At 41.8% G+C, this 21,126-nt stretch overlaps 1 protein-coding gene across 1 annotated transcript in view; it reads left to right on the top strand.

Annotated features, from left to right (window-relative positions):
- CRACD (capping protein inhibiting regulator of actin dynamics) overlaps nt 1-21,126 on the top strand; it is a 222,359-nt gene that overhangs the window by 182,887 nt on the left and 18,346 nt on the right. The window contains exons 6-8 of the mRNA XM_040334703.1: nt 562-627; nt 3,167-3,340; nt 5,384-8,354. Coding sequence (XP_040190637.1) covers nt 562-627; nt 3,167-3,340; nt 5,384-8,354 — 3,211 coding nt within the window. The remainder of the gene's footprint in view (nt 1-561; nt 628-3,166; nt 3,341-5,383; nt 8,355-21,126) is intronic.

The raw sequence follows: 21,126 nt of genomic DNA, 5'->3' as shown, positions 1-21,126 counted from the left end.
ATACATTTACGTTTTTGGTTGTAACATGACAAAATGTGGAAAATGTCAAGGGGTATGAATACTTTTTCCAGGCACTGTAAGAAAAAATCCAAAGGTCTGGACAGCTGCACATCCATCTTTATTGTAACTTAAAAAAGCTCTCCAATACAGCAATATGGCACAGTGCGGAAAGAGGTCGACGGGTTTCGCAGCGCTTGATTGATTTGATTGTAACGGCAGACTTACTTGGATTAGCGGCATATAATTCATTACACTAGGTTTTTACATATTTTGATGAAAGTAGCCACTGGTATTGGCACAACCCACCAAACAGGTGAAAATAAAATGAAAAAATGGATGCAGCCATCTCATCTATTAATTGGTAAGCTGCAATATAATACATTTTTGTTTTTGAGTTTAATACGGATTTAATATGTTTTGAATTTGAAATTGACCACTATATATGATTCTGTGGTATCCATACAAGCTAAGCAGTCTACTGTGTCTGTTTTCTTAAGTGTTCAGTTATCCACAATAATTCTTTATTATGTCATAGTGATGATGTCTATGTTTTTTTTCTAGGCAAGATCACTGAGCTCTCACAGCCCACGCAATGCTCCTGAACCAGAACATAAAACAGAGGAAAAGGTAAATGTCCGGTTTGTATCAATTGACCCTAAAATCCTAAACACAGCTATTCTACTTCAGATGATTTGCTGATGTTTTTAAGTATGCCGAAAGCTATGGGGAACATAAATTGACCCTTGTAGTGCCCCCCCCCCCCCCCAATGCACTGCAAAGTTTAAAGAAGAAGTCCAGCCTGAGCTCGGTTGGTTGGGCTTCTCCTATGGGTCAAAGGACTGCAATTCGTTTTGCACTCCTGTGACCCGTTTTCAACAGAGAGCGGATGGGAGTCCACTCTCTGCTGACATCACAGAAATCAGTCCAGGCACCGCGTCATCATGACAATAAAGGCCTGAGACGGGGAGGGGGGGGGTCAGAGTGGAGAGCTGCTGATTGACAGTCAGCAGCTCTCTGCTCAGGGAGCTGTGAGAACTATGAACTGAGCCATTGGCGATGTTCGGTGGCGCGGTTCTCAGTGCAGAGGTGTCGGGGGACAGATGCAGCATCGGACTGATGCTGCATCAACCTAGGTAAGTATGATTCTGGAAAAAAAATTAAATAAAAATACTTCTCTTTTAAATACCTGGCTTTGGAACTCCTTAGTGAACTATTTAAAGATATAAAGTCAAATCAGGATTTCCTTTTCATGTGCACTTCAGTAAAAATGAACATAACAATAACAGGACTTTATTAACCAATTAAAGAAAGGGATATCCTCTATGACCTGTATATCTAAGGATAAGTTCACCTTTTGGAACATGTTACATGTTACACCCATATTTAGGATGTAACATGCTTCAGCTCAGTACCTTCACCCCCTGAGTCCCCTTCCCTGCAGCCACTGTCACATTTAAATTCAGCTCAAAGATCTCTGCATTAATAAAGTGCTAGTCCCATCTGACAGCACGGATAAACGCACCCCTAGTCACTTGACACTTCCTCTAGTTTTCTAACTGGAAGCCTGTACAGAGGTAGGCAGAATGATGGAGGGCATGTCTGCATCACACCTGTGATCCTACAGGCTCCTATTGGAAACAAAATTAATAAATGCACATTATTTTTCATGCAAAAATATGTGCATTTTTTTTTCTCATTCAGCCCAGGTTCACATTAGTGTGATCACAGACATTGCATGTGTTCGCACCCGCACCTGCGTTAGAATCGCAGGAAAAAAAGTGCAGGGACTTTTTTCCCCCGGACTTAAATCGGACCACATGGGTGCGAGTTTATAGTTTGCACTGCGATCTGTGTACCGATCTGGGGGTGTCATTAACAATGTAATGACACCCACAGCGGTTCGCAGAAGGCAGTGTGAACTGCCTGTAGGAGAGGAGTGATGCGGAATCCAGCTCTGTAATCGCGCTGGTTTCCGCATCACATTAGTCTGAACCTAGGCTCAAGGTGAACTTGTCAAACTGCAAATAGTTTGCTAGGGTTGTCACCTGGCTGGTATTTTAGCAGATTGGCCAGTAAGTATTGCACGTGATTAAAAAGAAATAGATCATAGGGTCATCATTGTTTTCCTTTAAATGGTATCAACCTTTAACTTTGTATAGGGTAATATGCCTTATACGGCTAGTATGCAATATACGTATGTGCATCAGTTGGTGGTACAGCTTGAGCTATCTTATAGAGACAACAGGGGCCAGCACCAACAAGTTCTAGCAGCTCATAAACTAGTCTGACTGGTTAATTTGCATATCAATGGGGAAGGCATTGCTTTTAAAACAGCCTTAAAATCTATCTCCATATTAGTGCTATAAAATCACTATAAACAGCCATGGCAACACAGGACCATGCAGTTGCCAGTAGTGAGGTGTGCTGTGCATTGCCACTACGTGTGACTACTATTGAGATGTGATGACAGGCACCATTCATTAATTGCCATAAATAAACGCAGGCTGAATGAACATATTGATGTGCATCTCTTGCATCAGAAATCTGAGGTGCTTCAGCAAAAATACATCCAATATCTTTTGTAGAAACACTGTGATATATCAAAAGATTTCAGCAGTTTCGTGCCCATAGGTCAAAGTTATTTATGTGTGAGTAGATACAAAAGGACAAAAGTTATCAAGGCCTTACTAGAAAGTGCTCATAAATGTCCAGAATCTATAGACATAAAACAAATCAAATGTAAATCCATTGTACTTCCAAAATTTCAGATACACAGTTGATACAGCACCAGGAACAGCAGGCTGAGTTTGAGAAAAGCTTACCTAAACACTTTGGGAGTACATTTCTGCTCCTTCTTCCCATCACTCTGACTCTGCAAAATGTGTGTAGGAAGCCCTCCAGCTATGTAGGATGTAATCATTGGCATTCTGCTCCATTAATAACTCTTGCAACTATCAGCTTTAACTCTATAAGGAATTGCATTACTTTTTAAAAACAAAGATGGCCGCTTTAAATTCTTCAGAAGGCACAGAGAAGATTCCAGTGAGGAAGATGAAGGAAAAAAGGACCAGATTTTGTTGAAAATTAAAACCTTATTCTATTTAAACCGAATTATATTTATATAGCTGCAATTACATTTGAACTGTTTTTCTTTTTTGATGTGCAGGCAACTCCAGTGAAAACATCACGGCCAAAACGGCCGTCGGGCACAATTGATTCCATAAATTTGGATGCCGTTCCTCGGTCTGTTGCACGACTAGATAACAGTGCTGCTAAACACAAACTTTCTGTCAAGCCAAAAAACCAGAGAGTGTCAAAGAAACATAGAGGCATGTCCCAGGTAGTATATTTTAGTTCAATTTATTATGTACTTGTTTTAGATATGCATAATGCATGAAATAATGTTAATAAACCTATATATTTTTTTATTAAGTAGATAATGTTGAAAAAAAGGGTGAAGCCTTGCAATAATCTTCTTAAAAAGTAACGATTGCCTTTACAAACCCTGACGTCTCATTAGGGAACAGCAGGGGTTCTTTTACAGAACCATCGTATTTTTATATTTTTATACAATGCCAGATTTCACTAATAAATGATGCTGCAGATAATATATGGAATTGCCTGGCTGTAGGCCATCTTCCTGTATGCTATGCCAAAGAATGGAAACCTATCATTCTCATTTTAATTACTGTGTATTTATGGTGACTGTAGATGTAAATTGTAGACTGTAGATGTATATGAAAATAGACTGCAACTGTGATCACAATTTCTGCTTATTTGTTAACCTTTAGGCTTCATTTCCATGGATGTTTTAAAAAACGGGCTGTAAAGCTAGTACAGACGCCAGGAAAAAAGCAGTGTTTTTACCGCGTTTTGCATTGAATTCAATGCACGTTTTGCCGCGCTAGTTTTTAGCCGCGTTTTTCTGTTTCTATTTAAAATCAATGGTTCCCTATGGGAGCCCATTGATTTGAATAGAGGTCGCACCAGAAGTCTGATCAAGATGATCCGACTTGCGGGGCGACTGGTGTGCAGAGAATCTTGAAGGGGAACCCCGCGCAAATTAAAACAAATTTGCGTAAGGTTCCCCCCCAGGATGATACCAGACCCTTCGGTCTGGTATGGATTTTAAGGGGAACACCTACGCCGAAAAAAACGGCGTGGGGGGTCCCCCAAAATCCATACCAGACCCTCATTCGAGCATGCCGCCCGGCCGGTCAGGAATGGGGGTGGGGACGAGTGAGCGCCCCCCCCTCCTGAGCCGTACCAGGCCGCATTCCCTCAACATGGGGGGGTGGGGACGAGTGAGCGCCCCCCCCTCCTGAGCCGTACCAGGCCGCATTCCCTCAACATGGGGGGGTGGGTGCTCCGGGTAATGTCATCACCACCCAGAGCATGCTGGGACTGTGACGTCATAAGAGGCCTATATAAATCATTGCGCACCGCACACCCAGCATTACAGCGGGAGGGAGGGACGTGGCAAAATCGGAAGAAGAAGGAAGAAAGCAGAAGGCAGAAGTCAGGAGACGAGGAAGAGCGGGCTGGCCGCTGCTAGTAAAAGAGCTGCAAGAAGATAGCAGTGGCCAGCCCCAAAGACGGCACCGGAGAGCGGGAGAAGACCCCCGAGGACAGAAGAAGACCCCCGGAGAGCGGAGAAGATCCCCCGGAGCTGGCTAATAAATTATTTTAAAAACTTGTGTTTTTATTCTATTGACACTTTTCCTCCCGGTGAATGGGTAGGGGTACGATGTACCCCATACTCATTCACGTAGGGTGGGGGGCCGGGATCTGGAGGCCCCCTTATTAAAGGGGGCTCCCAGATTCTGATAAGCCCCCCGCCCGCAGACTCCGACAGACAACGGCCAGGGTTGTCGGGAAGAGACCCTTGTCCCCATCAACATGGGGACAGGGTGCTTTGGGTGGGGGTTGCATGCGGCCTGGTACGATGAGACCCGAAGGGTCTGGTATCATCCTGGGGGGGAACCTCACGTTAAAAAAAATTTAATTTGCGCGGGGTTCCCCTTCAAGATTCCCCATAGGGAACCATTGATTTTGAATAGAGAAAGAAACGCAGGACGAAGCTTACAGCTCTAACGCTGGAGCTTCAGAACGCACTGGTCCTGGGTTTTTTTGCAGCTTAAAAACGGCTCAGCCATCTACAGCTCAAAAACGTCATGGTGGGCATGAGGCCATAGACTAACATGGAGAGCCGTTTTTAAGCTGCAAAAAACGCTCAGAAAAGTGGCTGTAAAAACGTCAATGGAAATGAAGCCTAAAGGTGCTTTAATGATACCAATGTAAACTGCAAAAATTTGTTTAGAGTTTACATTTTTACAATGCAATATTATATCAGGTTTAGCTATCACTTTTAATATGTCCACAGGACTTCAACACCATAGAAGACAACGAAAATGAAATCACTTTGAATATGCAAAGATCCCTTGACAAAGCCATGTTCCACTCCATGGATATTCCTTCCCATAATATACTCATGTCTGATCATTTTGAACGAAAAATCCATGAATCCCAAGTATCTGAGCAATTTCGAACTTTGGTGACTAAGGGGGAAAAGAAAATCAATAAAGATCAAGATGGCAAACAGTCAGATCCCAGTACCAGCAGACAAGTAGTACAAGAAACTAGGCAGCCTGATGAAGAGAAGAAGTCTGAAGCAGATAAACGGAAAGAAGAAGAAGAAAGAAAGAGACAGGAGATCATTAGAAACATAGACTTGGAAAGGCTCCAACAGAAAATAAATGAAGAAAATGAACTGAAAGAACAGCGTCGACGTGAAGAAGAGAGAAAACAGAGAGCTGAACAAATTCTGAAAGAATTAGAAGAGCATAGAAGGCAAGAGGAGCAGAAGCAACATGAGCTGGAGCAGAAGAAAACATTTCAATTGGCAGAGGAACAGAAGAAACGGGAGCTGGAGATACAGAGAGCACTTCAGATAGCAGAAGAACAAAGAAAACAGGAAATAGAAAAGCAGAGAGCTATTCAGTTGGCAGAAGAGCAGAAAAGACATGAACTAGAGCAGAGAGCCTTGAAGATAGTGCAAGAGCAGAGGAAATATGAACAGGAGAAACAGGAAGCCCTTCAGATAGGAGAACAGATAACAAGACAATCTTTTGAGGAAAGAGGAGTACTTCCGAAAACAGAAGAGAAGAAACAACATGAAATAGATATGCAAAGGGTTCTCCTGGTTACAGAAGAGAAGAAAAAATGTGAACTTCAGCAGCAGAAAGACCTTCAGATGGCAGAAGAACAGAGACAACATCAGTTAGAGCTAAAAAGAACTCTCCAGATCATGGAGGAACAGAAAAAGCAAGAACTGGAATTGCAGAAAGCAGCACAGCAACAAAAAAATGTTCAGATTGGGGAACAAAAAGGTCAGGGATTGTTGGAGAAGAAGTCTCCCCGGACAGCCGAGGAACAGCAATTACAGACACCAAAAAGCCAAAGTCAGCAAGTATCAAAGGAAATCATAGACCATCAGTATATAAAAGAGGAAATGAGAACTGATAATCTAAATAGAACCGATTGTCAGAAAAAAACAGACTTTCAAGAAAAAATAAAATCACAGAAGAAAGAACAACAGATTCCTGAGGACATCAAGGAGCTTATCCGAGAACACCTTCCCCCTCTGTATACAGAAGCTGCCTTAGCAGAGGAAGATCTACCTGAAGAGCAAAAAATGGAGGTGGAAATTAAAGGAGATGAGGAAGAACTAAAACTGAGAAAACAAAGGGAAGCAGAGTCTCAAGAGCAGGGAAGAATTAACGAAGAAGTAAGGTGGCAGGAACTTGACCAAAAGCAGAGGCCATTTACATTCAAAGTCACATCAGGTGAAAAGCAAATTATATTTGAGAAAGTTAATTTAACTCCAGTTACAGTACCAAAAGAGCCAATAATATCCCCAGGTACACAAGAAGCAAAAGAAAATAAGGGCACCATAAGTTCACACTCTCTTTCATCTGCTCAGTGCATACCCCACACTGCCATTTTGGTAACAGGAGCACAGCTTTGTGGTACAGCTGTAAACCTACATCATATTAAGGATCCTGCTTGTAAGTCTTTACTGGGCCTCAGCGAAGAAAGGAAATTAGATATAACAGAAAACAAAATGCAGAAAGATAAGGACAGTACTAAACAAGTCAGTAGTAAGACAAAGTATACATCAGAAGCATTAGACAATCAGTCATTCCTAGCAGAATGGGCTTCCATAAGGTCTAAAATACTGAACAAAGTTGAAAATGCAACTGATGAAAAGAACCAAAGTAGTCCTTTCGACTCTGGTGATGACAGGATGGCTAAGACCAGGGTTGATTCTCATAGCAGCTTACGGAAGACAATGTCAGCTATCCCTAAATTCTCAATAACACCTGCATGGCAGAAATTTCCAGAAACTGGAAGATCAACAGAAATAAGTATTGAGACCTCAATAAAATCTCCAAGTAAGGAAAATATAGCAGTATTACCTGACAGCACACCTCAGGGCAAGACTGGAGAGAGGACAGTCATGGCCCCGGAAATGGTGACCAGAATTAAAAAGCAAGTTACAATTGATGGGAATGCAGAAGGATGGATATTTTCCAAAGATCTTCCATCTTTCTTAGTTCCTAACCCACCACAATCTCCTCGTTGGGGGCATTTGGAAGGGCAAATGTCCCTTGAAACGCAATTTAGTAATGGCACTGTGAAAACAGATAAATTATTGCAAAGTGCAGAAGACAAAAACTCTCCATTTGGAATCAAATTAAGAAGGACAAACTATTCATTAAGGTTTCATGCCGATCCACAGAATGAACAGAGAAGGAAAAAGCGATATAGTGCAGGAGACAGCTTCGAAGGGGTTCCTGCCCCATTAACTCCAACAGATGAAACAGAAATTAGGACTATAACCAGGAAAGAACTTTTAGGATCGCCTATAAAGATGAAGAAAGACAACCTTACTAAAGATTTAGTGGATAACTTAAGCAATATAACTGATAATGCCCAGTTTATAGCCCCTTCTATAGTGTCAGGATCAAGTCCCAATGTGTCATTTCATAATAAAGACAGAGTAGTCCCTAAATCACCAACTATACAAAAACCATCCCTTGCTCCAAAACCTGCCAGCCCAACGCCACCATCTTCTCCAATTTCACATCTGGGCAGAACAAATGTGACTGACCTATATGGACAACAGTTGGAAAAAAATGAAAAGGATAAAGAAACAATTGGAGAAATGAAATTTTCATTGTCTTCTCCAAGTCATGAGGAAGTTGTACAGCAAGATGCAAATGATAAAGCAGATCTGCCATCTATTTCTTTGAGAGAGAAGACGGACAAAAGGCCGGAGAGATTAGGAAAAGGTTAGTTCTAATATGTATACTTTAGACCCATACCTTATTTATTTCTGCTTTCCACTATAATTTGCATCAGGCACAGCATTCTATGCTTGCATTACCACCTCAAACACTACTTTCCAAAGAAACACTACTTTCATAAATATGTTTCACAATACACATTAGTCTAAATAGATGATTTTTAAATTTTTTATTATTCGATATGTTTTATTTCAGAAATTCAAAATTGTCGCTCTTTTTTTGTTTCTAGCGCAAAAAATAAAACCTTCAATGGTAAATAAATACAACCAAAATAAAGCTCTATTCGTGGAAAAAAAATACATTTTATATGGGTAGAGCGTCGCACAACTGCACAATTGTCAGTTAATGTAACGCAGTGCCATATCGCAAAAAATTGCCTGGTCATGAGGGGGGTAAAACCTTTCGGGGCTGAAGTGGTTAAAAATCAGTTCACCCTTTTGGGCAGAATTTCCGTTTTCATTATAAATAGAAGCGTTTTCCAATGCCATTTCTGGCCCAGCCATCCCAATGTGCTTTTCTTTCACTTACGTTATCCACTGGAGGTTTAAAGTCTTGTCAGTTTATTTGAATTTTTAAACGTACTGGGGTAGATTCAAGTAGCAATTACGCCTGCGTATCCATAGATACGCAGCGTAATTGCTAAGTAGCACCGGCGTACCGACTTTCTGTATTCAGAAAGCTTGATACGCCGACAGTAGCCTAAGATATGACTGGCATAAGGCTCTTATGCCGTTGTATCTTAGGCTGCATTCTGACGCTGGCCGCTAGGTGGCGTTCCCGTAGTGGTCAGCGTAGAGTATGCAAATTGCATACTCACGCCGATTCACAAACGTACGCGCACCCGCGTTCGAGTTTTACGTCGTTTGCGTACGGCGCTTACGTCGTAAGGCTGCTCCTGCTATTAGGAGGCGCAGCCAATGCTAAGTATGGACGTCGTTCCCGCGTCGCGTTTTTCGAAATTTGCGTTGTTTTTCGTAAGTGGATCGTGAATGGCGCTGGACGCCATTTACGTTCCCGTCGAAGCAAATTACGTCCTTGCGACGTCATTTACCGCAATGCACGTCGGGAAAGTTTCCCGACGAAGCATGCGCACTACGTTCGGCGCGGGAACGCGCCTAATTTAAATGATCCACGCCCCCTACGGGATCATTAAAATTACGCTCGCTTACGCCGGCCACTTTTACGCAACGCCCCCGCAAATTACGGAGCAAATGCTTCGTGAATGAAGTGTAGCTCAAGTAATTTACGGAGGCGTAGCGTAAAAACGGTACGCTGCGCCTCCGTAGTAGTGCGCGCCCCTACCTGAATCCACCCCACTGTATATACTTGAGTATAAGCCAACCCGAATATAAGCCGAGGCACCTAATTTTACCACAAAAAAATGGGAAAACAAATTGACTTGAGTATAAGCCTAGGGTGTCCATCTGCATGCCGCACTGTGCCTCACTTTGCCTCACTGTGTCCATGTGCATGCCTCACTGTGCCCATGCCTCACTGTGTCCATGACTAGACTGACGTTTAACATGGGAGTCTAGGCAAGGGGTACCCGGCTTTGAAAAATCGGTGCTCCCCCGCCATAGGTCCGACCAGACAACAAATGCCCTGTACACACGATCAGTCCATCCGATGAAAATGGTCTGATGGACCGTTTTCATCGGTTAACCGATGATGCTGACTGATGGTCAGTCGTGCCTACACACCATCGGTTAAAAAAATGATTGTGTCAGAACGCGGTGACGTAAAACACAACGAAAAAAACGAAGTTCAATGCTTCCAAGCATGCGTCGACTTGATTCTGAGCATGCGTGGATTTTTAACCGATGGTCGTGCCTACAAACGATCTTTTTTTTTCTATCGGTTAGGAATCCATCGGTTAATTTTAAAACAAGTTGGCTTTTTTTTAACCGATGGATAAATAACCGATGGCGCCCACACACGATCGGTTTGGACCGATGACAACAGTCCATCAGATCGTTCTCATTGGTTTAACCGATCGTGTGTACGTGGCTAAACTTTGCACACTTGTAGAGGAAGAGTGGGGCTACAGGTGTGCCAAGTTTGGGGTCCAGAGAACCTACGACCGTCCGATAACGGGTTCCCAAAGTCACCAGAGAAATGGCCGTTTAACATGGGAGTCTATGGAAGGGGTGCCCAGCTTTGAAAAATCAGTGCTCCCCGGCCGTTGGTCCCCCGGATAACAAACTTTGCACACTTGTAGAGGAAGAGTGGGGGCTACATGTGTGCCAAGTATAAGCCAAGGGGGGCATTTTCAGCACACAAAATAATGTGCTGAAAAACTCGGCTTATACTCGAGTATATACGGTAGTTTCATATTCCATCACTTCCTCAGCATTCACTTCCTTGTTGCATCACAGAAGAGGGCGTGTTCACCTCTTTGGACCACACCTCCCTCATTGGAATACCACTTTCCACCTACTTCCTATACAATCTGATTTTATAATCTCCTTTAGATCATCCATCAGCTATGTAGTACCAGGGCCTGTCTGATTTGATACAAATTTAATGGATTGTTCAGGTGTGTCCTCCTATTCAATAGCTCTTGTAAATCTAAAGGAAAGTTGTACAATCAGATTGCATAGTATTTGGCCATCTTTATACAAGTGAATAGGAGGGAGACACTCAGTTGTCAGGCCTCATTCACATCTTCACATAGCGAAAACTCACATTCCTGCATGCATCTGTTTCTGAGTGTTTTCACTCAGCTCGCATAGGGTAGTCCATTCACCTGAATGGGCTGCTCTACGCGCAATCACCCCAAAGAAGTTCCAGAATATTTTTGGGGAGTAGTGCATGGTGCATTGCCACAGTTTTTGTTGCGTTTGGAGCACTTAGGAACCCCTAACATGTAATGACAACACAAGCACAATGCAAATTTGCAGCGGTTCTGAAACACGTGACAAAGCGCGCATTTTATGTGTGGTTTACCATGCGTTTGGAAACACACAGATGTGAATTGAGCTTCATTGTTCTTTTTGAAATGCATGAATTTCACTTTCATGCCCGATTCACACCCAGAGTAGCGAGAGCACGTGTTTTTTGCCTCTTCTTTTCAGTGACACATAGGGCAGCTTGTTAATATTAATGGCAAAGTAGCTCTTTGGACATTTTTGCACGTTTTTTACTGCATTTATCACCTGTTTTTTCATGTGGAAAAATGTGTGTTTACTTCTTTGTTTGGTGCGCCATTAACAGTCAATGACACTGAAAGCGAAGCTAGGTAATTGTAGGTGTATTAATGTAGCCATACACTATACAATCTGATTGTACATTCTCCTTTATATTTACCAAAACTGTATAATAGGAGGACACACCATCAATCCATGTATCCATATAGGCAGGCTCTTGCACTACATTAAGGGTGTCCCATGGGCTACATGCGGCCCCAGGGAGTTTAGCATGCAGCCTGAGTCCATCTGAAGGAATTCTGGAGAAGCCGGGCAAATGCAGGCATGGAGGAATGCCAGGGTGCTGATAAAACTCAGTTAATGGGTGAAGGTGTGCTAATGAGGTCACCTTGTCAACTCCTTCCTTTGTCCTACTGACTGGTCTGTCAGTGTCTGTATACCAGGCATTTTCTGAAGCAATCTGTGAAATATAGCCATGGATGATGTAAGGCCTTGTTTTCAAAATCAAAGAAAACTTGTATTTTCGTGCAGTAGAGGTACAATATTGGTACACTATATTACCAAAAGTATTGGGACGCCTGCCTTTACACGCACATGAACTTTGATGGCATCCCAGTCTTTGTCCGTAGGGTTCGATATTGAGTTGGCCCACCCTTTGCAGCTATAACAGCTTCAACTCTTCTGGGAAGGCTGTCCACAAGGTTTAGGAGTCTATGGGAATGTTTGACCATTCTTCCAGAAGCGCATTTGTGAGGTCAGACACTGATGTAGACAAGAAGGCCTGGCTTGCAGTCTCTGCTCTAATTCATCCCAAAGGTGTTCTATCAGGTTGATGTCAGGACTCTGTGCAGACCAGTCAAGTCCACCCCCAAAACTCACTCATCCATGTCTTTATGAACCTTGCTTTGGGCACTGGTTCAAATCATTTGGTGGATGGGGGATTATAGTGTGGGGTTGCTTTGTAAGGGGTTGAGCTTGGCCCCTTAGTTTCCAGCGAAGGGAGCATATAAGGCGTCAGCATACCAAAACATTTTGGACAATTTCATGCTCCCAACATTGCGGGAACAGTTTGGGGATGGCTCCATGCTGTTCCAACAGGACTGCACACAAAGCAAGGTCCATAAAGACATAGATGAGCGAGTTTGGCGTGGAGGAACTTGACCGGCCTTAACGTCAACCCAATAGAACACCTTTGGGATGAATTCGAATGGAGACTGCGAGTCAGGCCTTCTCCTCCACATCAGTGCCTGACCTCACAAATGCGCTTCTGGAAGAATTTTCAAACATTCCCATAGACCCCTAAACCTTGTGGACAGCCTACCTCGAAGAGTTGAATCTGTTATAGCTGCAAAGGAAGGGAAAACTCAATATTGAACCCTACGGACTAAGACTGGGATGCCATCAAAGTTTATGTGCGTGTAAAGGCAAACCTGAAACGTTTGGAAATATAGTGTATATTGGCACATAGGGGATCTGAATTTTAGAAAAAAGCCTTTAATGCCGCGTACACACGATCATTTTTCGGCATGAAAAAAAACATTGTTTTTCAGCATGTCCAAAAAACTATGTTTTTCCAACTTCATCATTAAAACCGACGTTGCCCACACACCATCGTTTAAAAAAAATGATGAACAAAGCGCGGTGACGTACAACGCGTACGACGGCACTCTAGAGGGGAAGTTCTATTCGCCTTTGGGCTGCTTTAGCTGATTCCTTGTTAGTAAAAGACGATTCGCGCTTTTCTGTCTGTTACAGCGTGATGAATGTGCTTACTCCATTATGAACGGTAGTTTTACCAGAACGAGCGCTCCCGTCTCAAAACGTCGTTTTAGGCCAGAGACGATCATTTTTTACAACCCGAAAAACGACATAGTTTAAAAGGACGTTAAAAAATGCAGCATGTTCGAATTTTTTTTTTGTTTTTTTGTTGTTTTTCAGAACCTGAAAAATGATGTGTAGCCCACACACGATCATTTTAAATGACGTTTTTCAAAAACGACGTTTTTTTCATCCTGAAAAATGATTGTGTGTACGCGGCATTAGGCTTCTGGTCAATTTCTATCATTATACCATTGAGAATTTTCTTCTCCACTGTGCTGTAGTGTGGTGTGTTAGCTACATAGAGGAGGATAAGAAGCACTTGTCTCGTGTGGTGAAAACAGCACAGCAGATAATAGGTACAGATCTACCAAATTTGGATACAGTATATTCCATCCAATTATAAAAGCTATTAGTAGTGGTGATCCAACCCATCTGGGTTACAGTGTGTTTGCCCCGCTGCCATCAGGGAAAAGATATAGGACATTTAAAACGCATACTAATCATTTGAAGTATAGTGTTTTGGGGCTGTATTGCCAATAAACCCACCAGGTGCAGAGTTAGGAATGTTATGTGAAATTTTACATTTTTTTTTTTTTTATATTTTATATTTTTGCAATATTTAGGAACAGATATGTAGGCATATGTTAGGAAGTATGTATGTGTGGTTATGTTGAGAACTGTTTTTTAATATTGCTGTTGTAAAATGTACTTTTATACATTTCATTGTATGTATACAGTGACAATATACTATACTATTTTTTTTTAAAAAAAAGGTAAATACTTTGGTTTCACATATGCAGTCGTAAAGGTGTTTGGTGGTGGCAAGTAAATGCAGAAACAAACTGGCACTGTGTGTAACCAGACAAGTGATGCCACTCCAGCAGCTTTACGTTCTAGCTACTGACTCAAAACCATAAAATTCATCACTCCCCCTCTTTTTTCATTACTTTCATCCCATTCACTCACACACCTTTTGTGACCACCATTTATGTAATCTTCTTTGATCTTTTGCTTATTACCCTAAAAAAGGAGGAACTATCCCCCAAGACATGTTGGCTTTCATGTGTACCCAGCAAAATAAGTTTGGCAAGAAGGCAAAGTTGCTTTTATCCAGTTTCTTTCAGGTGGGCAGTCAACGGCTTGTTCACTCCCACATTATATGACATAATATTACCCTTCCATTGGACACACAACTTACAAACTCCAATTCCCTGCACGCATTTTGGTATCCCCACATGATTCCCTGTATTTTATGTCATTGGACAATCTAGTGCCCTTCTTACTTTCTCTCTTTCCTTACTTAGCAGCTGGTCAGTCCTTACTTCTTGCTACAAAAGGAGCCTAATATTAGATTTTAATTTGTAATCATAAGAGGAAATCAATTTCAGTTCTTGCTAACATTTTTAATAACATAATGAGCCATACAATAGTCTTTCAAAGAAGGCCACACACTGATGGCATCAATCCACTAAAACAGCCGTCACCAACCAGTGGTCCATGTACCATTGATGGTTCAGGAGAAAATTTTGATGGTCCCCAGGGGTTCTGCCACAAATCAACATTGTGGCAGATATATACCGCCCAATGTTGTTTCCAGTGTTGTTCTAAATGCGCGCCGACAGTCAATACAGTAGTTCAGGCTTTTGTGAAGAGAGTGTAAAATGAAGGAGGGGACTTCCAATGGCAGCACAGATCACAGAGCATGGGGGATCAAGCACATGGCTGGATAAGGAGGCGCAATCCAATGATGAGTCTGTGTAAGGCAGCAGTGTGATGCAGAGTGAGGGGAGGGGGGGGATGTTGGTCAGAGAGCTGTAGCATCGTGTGTATAAGGCAGCTGTGTGATCCAGGGGGAGGGGGGCAGAGAGCCGTAGCATTGGGTGTATAAGGCAGCAGTGTGATCCAGGGGGAGGGGGCAGGAGCTGGAGCATTGTTTGTATAAGGCAGCAGTGTGATCCAGGGGGAGGGGGCAGGAGCTGGAGCATTGTGTGTATTAGGCAGCAGTGTGATCCAGGGGAGGGGGGCAGAGAGCCGTATCATTGGGTGTATAAAGCAGCAGTGTGATCCAGGGGGAGGGGGCAGAGAGCCGGAGCACTGTGTGTATAAAGCAGCAGTGTGATCCAGGAGGAGGGGGCAGAGAGCCGGAGCACTGTGTGTATAAAGCAGCAGTGTGTTCCAGGAGGAGGGGGAAGAGAGCCAGAGCATTGTGTGTATAAGGTATATAACATTTGTTGTTAGTGGACCGGGGAGAATAAATGGAGTTATCAGAGCAGCGCTCTGTCTTGTGGAAGCCAGAAATAATTGGTCTTACGTTTAAGGTTAAAATAATTGTCAACAGGAACCAATCAGTGCAGGTTTTATTCTTACTGGCTACCATGGGAAAAACCTTCTTCTGAGACATATTGATAAATAAGGTCCAATATCTTTTATATACTTTTCTGATCATGTAAACAAGCAAGCAATAATATAAATTTATATTCATGTACAGTACCTTGAAAAAGTATTCATATCACTTGAAATTTCCACATTTTGTCATGTTACAATCAAAAAAACATAACTGTATTTTATTGGGATTTAGATAGACCAACACAAAGTGGCACATACTTGTGAAGTGGAAGGAAAATGATAAATGGTTTTTAATTTTTTTTACAAATAAATATGTGCAAAGTGTGGCGTGCATTGATATTCAGCCCCCTTGAGTCAATACTTTGTAGAACCGCCTTTCACTGCAATTACAGCTGCAAGTCTTTTTGGGATGTCTTTACCAGTTTTGCACATCTAGAGAGTGAACTTTTTTTCCCATTCTTCTTTGCAAAATAGATCAAGCTCTGTCAGATTGAATGGAGAGTGTCTGTGAACAGCAATTTTCAAGTTTTGCAACAGATTCTCAATTGGATTTATGTCCTGACTTTAACTGGGCCATTCTAACACATGAATATGCTTTGGTCTAAACCATTCCATTGTAGCACTGGCATCTTCCTAATGCCTTGTACACACAACCGGTTTTTACAACGAAAAAAATTAAATTTTTTATATTGGTCGTGAAAACCGGTCATGTGTATGCTCCCTAGCAGTTTTCTCGACAAAAAAACTGCCCGCAAAGAAATTTAAACCAGCTCTCTTTTTTCTCGTCGTCTTTACCGTCAGTCTTTTTCTCGTCGCGAAAAACGTTGTGTGTATGCTTTTCCGAGGGGGAAAAAACGTGCATGCTCAGAATCAAGTATGCAGCCCAAAAGCAGCCCAAAGGATGGCGCCATTTGAAAGGAACTTCCCCTTTATAGTCCCGTTGTACGTCACCGCGCTTTGGTTCTTAAGTTTTTTTGCATGAAAGTGTGTATGCAAGTCAGGCTGGAGAGGAATCACGTCGAGAAAAACTTCATTTTTTTTCCTGCCGAGAAAAATGGTTGTGTGTACGAGGCATAACACTGCTTTAAACTTCTCCACATTTTTATCCCTGACCTGTCTGGTGTATTCCTTAGCCTTCACAATGCTGTTTGTTCACTTAGATTCTCTAAAAAAACTCTTGAGGGCTTCACAGAACAGCTTAAATTAAATTACACACAGGTGGACTCTATTTACTAACCAGATGACTTCTGAAGTCAATTAGTTCCACTAGATTTTAGTTAGGGGTATCAAAGTAAAGGGGGCTGAATACAAATGCACGTCACATTTTTTAGATATTTATTTGCAAAAAAAATATTAAAACCATTTATTATTTTCCTTCCACTTCACAATTATGTGCCACTTTGTGTTGGTCTTTCGCATAAAATCCCAAAAAAATACATTTACGTTTTTGGTTGTAACATGACAAAATGTGGAACATTTCAAGGGGTATGAATACTTTTTCAAGGCACTGTAAATAAACTCCCAAACATCAAATGTTGCAAAACTCACCTAAACTGGTTTGAAAAATATGCAGCTTAATTGAGTTTTAACTCTGATTTTCTCCTGTCGGCGTTATCAATAAACCAATTTGCATGGGGCTTAAAAACTGAAGCTAGCTATTATTTTTCTTGATGATATCTCTGGACTTTAAAGATTATTCTTCAAGAACATTTCCTCTTAGGTTAATTATTAACTAGACATTTAATGGTTTTGTACACTAAACTTGTGGATCTTTGGCAGTAAGTTTTTTATTACAGTTATCTCTTAGATATTGGAGACTATAGACATAAACAATCTGTAGTCATTATATTATGTAATTAGTTATATGAATGCACAGCATTTGCCAGATTTTTATCTTAGTGGAGACTCAAATACGTTATTAAGCCTTAGCAACAGTAAATAATACAAGAGTGCAAAAAAGAAAGTCTGTTAAGACAGATCTACATTTCCTGAGGTCCAGAAAGCTGATCCAGGCTCACCATACTGGTATTAAATCATTGTAAGTTCTACTGAGAAGGGCCCTCTGATTCCTCTTGTATTGAATTGTATTGTAACTGTACTGTCTGCCCTTGTAAACAGCTAGAGAGTGAATACGGACTGATGCCCCGTACACACGACCAGGTTTTCTGACAGGAAAACTGTGAGGAGAGCTTTTGGCTGGGAATCCCGGCGGGAAAACTGCCAAACCCGCCGGACAAAAAAAAGAGAACCAGCTCTCTTTTTTCCCACCGGGATTCCCGTCTGACTTTTTCCCGTCAGAAAACCCGACCGTGTGTAGCAGAAACCGGACATTTTTGGCAGTTTTCCTGTGGGGAAAAACTCAGATGGAGCATAAACTCGGTCGGCATTCCAGAGGAAAAGCTCTCATCTGAGTTTTCCCGATGGGAAAACCGATCGTCTGTACGGGGGAGAAGTAGAGAGCAGGTTCTCAGTTTTCCCCTTGGGATTTCCGATTGACCTTTTCCCATCGGGAATCCCGCTCGTGTGTACTAGACATGAGAGTGAATACGGACTGATTAAGCTTAATTTTTTGTATCTGTATGCCAGTGTCTTCTCTAACCTAATTACGTTCCTGGCTATACATGTGTCTTGTTTTGTTTCTTCCTGTAAGTTTGTGTCTGTCTTTACTTTCTTACCAAATAGTTGGCGCTGCCTCTGTCATTGTTCTCTCCCCCACTTTCTTTGGGGTGCCAAAAGTTTTGACATGCACCCGCTCCCACTTCCGGCTGACTTTGCCATGGTGAACTCATCCTGGAGTTCTGCCCCCTCCTCCTTCCCCCCCGCTTCCGGCCATTCACAAAGTGCAGGGCGGAATTGGCTGTGAAGCTGCAAGGCTTCACTTCCGGTTTCCATTAGACGAGATGGCGGCAGCAGCACCCGAGAGCCGATTGAAAAATCATCTCGGGAGAAGATGCCGCTGGATTCGTGGACTGGTAAGTGTCCCAATATTAAAAGTAAGCAGCTACAGTATTTGTAGCTGCAGACTTAAAAAAAATTCTGAAGGAGCCTGCCGCTCTGCTTTAACTAAAGCTGGCCATTGACAGTTTGAATCTCGGCCGGTTCCTGTTCGAACTATGTATATATAGGCAGGCTGAATGTACCCAAGTTGATCAATCGATCAACCTGGGTACAACCAGCCTGATGAATTTTAAATGTGATTATCGTTAGTGGCTGTTATAGCTGCTAGCAATAATAACTGTGTTCTCCCAGTGGGGATGGCTTTCCCCGCCGACAGGACGCAATGTCTCGGCAGGAGGAATTCCCCTGTCAACAAATAATTTGCTTAGTTCCCCCATCAACACAGACAGCGTTGACAGGGGGATCCCTCCTGTAGAGACATTGTGTCCTCCCAGCAGGGAAAGCCATCACCGCTGGGGGAAAACAGTTCTTGCTAGCAGCTAGCAGCTATAACAGCCACTAACGATAATTACATGTAAAATTCAGCAGGTTGATTGTACCCAGGTTGATCGATTGATCAACCTGGGTACATGCAGGAAAGAAATTAACTCCATCTATGGCTGGCCTAAATCTGTATGGCCTGCCTCTCTGCCCTACCAGAGTCACTGGGTGTTGTCTTTATTATCCTATACTATTCTGATCCTATATTATTCTGATTCCATAGAAAAAAAGATGTAAAGATGAATTTCTGCAGAATGCCTAAATCTACAGGAGAGAATGAGAGCTCATTTTAAAGTACATTTAGTGCTATATAAAAATATTTTAATCCACATAGTCTGGGCACAGGTTTACGGAAATTCTTGTCCCTATCCCATTCTATTTGGGTCTGTCCCTACTAATCTATTGATATGTTTATCTCTTAGTTCTTAACATGGTTTTAAAAGCTCAAGGCCTTTTTATCTTAATGCATTCTCTGCATTAAAGTAAAAAAAAAAACTTCCATAATCAGCTCCCCCAGCCCTCCCTAAATACTTACCTGAGTCCGACCTCGATCCAGCACTGTGCCTGGGATCAGCACCATTATTCTCTCTCTCTCTTTTTTCTCACAGGACATGAAGGCAGCAGTGGAGGCCATTTGCTCCTGCTGCTATCAATCAAATCCTATGAGGAAGGGGTGGGGGCGGGGAATGCTACACTGTATGTGTCTATAAATGCGCATAGCCCGGCTCGGGATTGAGCCCACACCATAGCTCCTACAGCAAGTGGATTGCTATGGGCGTGCTTGGAAGGAAGGAAGTCAAAAGCGCCAGTAGGGGACCCCAGAAAAGGAAGTTAGAGAGCGCTCTGTGCAATACCATTGCACAGAGTAAGTATAAAATGTTTGTTATTTTAATTTAAAAAAATTATAACTTTGCAATCGCCTTAATGTATATTTGTCCCTGTTGCTTTCTCATGCCCTTTGTGTGTCCATTCATCCTAAACATTTCCTGTTCCATGTCTTCCTATATCTGTTCCTGTTCTCATCTCAGCTGCTACTCTCCCTGCCTAAGACTTTCTGTCCCTACCTGTATCTGAATGTTACTGTATAATTTCTGTTCAATTGTTGCTCTGATTAAATTTTTGTGCTTACCTAAATGCCTCTATTGCATTAAAAGTCATAATTACAATAAATGATGCTTTTTGATATTTGCATATATTTTTCAAATGGATTTTATAAAAAAAAAATAATAATAATAATGCATGGAAAGCTGAATAAGTGCAAAATTACTTTGCATATTATTAATGTATGTGCATATATTAATTCACTTAGGTTTAGTGATAATACAGTTTCTTAATTAAATAAAAGTTATAGCTCAGTGTCATGATTTCAGTTGTTTAATACCACAAAAGAGAACTGAAAATGGGATCCATTTATCATAACTGACCCCTTACTAAAGCTAATGACTCTTTTTTTGGCTGCTGCTTTCATCATTATCTAAAATGAAACTGACAGCATTGATATTTAAAAATTAAACTTCTATAGAGGATATTTAAATGTTTGAAATCCACACAGGAATTATAATAATTTAGTTTTTCTCTCATCCATTAAGGGAAATGGGATTCTGAACACAACTGAGTTGTTGGACATTGGAATACAGTATACCAGCCAGAATAGTTAAATCTCTCAAATCTACTCAATTCAATTCTTTAGTGGGTTTTCTTTAATCAACCACTGCTGGTCAAGTCAGATAACATGGTTTTACTAATCTGGGAGTCTTGCCAATGTAGGCATCGAGTATCTCAACCGGGGTGCTCATTAATCCCCCTGCAAAAACCTTGCCGAACCTTGTCTGGTCTACAATTTTTTGTAATCCAATTATTTCTTATGCAGCAACCCAATTGTCTACAAAATTGTATGTCCCTCAATAGGAAAGGATTTTAAAGTGGCTACAAAAATCAGATTTAGCACTTGTTTTCTTTTCTGCTGTATTTCATTGTTATTTTAGAGCAAATAAATGTGTATAATG

Source organism: Rana temporaria, chromosome 1, assembly GCF_905171775.1.
Source record: "Rana temporaria chromosome 1, aRanTem1.1, whole genome shotgun sequence".
NCBI lineage: Eukaryota > Metazoa > Chordata > Amphibia > Anura > Ranidae > Rana > Rana temporaria.
This window is presented reverse-complemented; position numbering and strand designations above follow the sequence as displayed.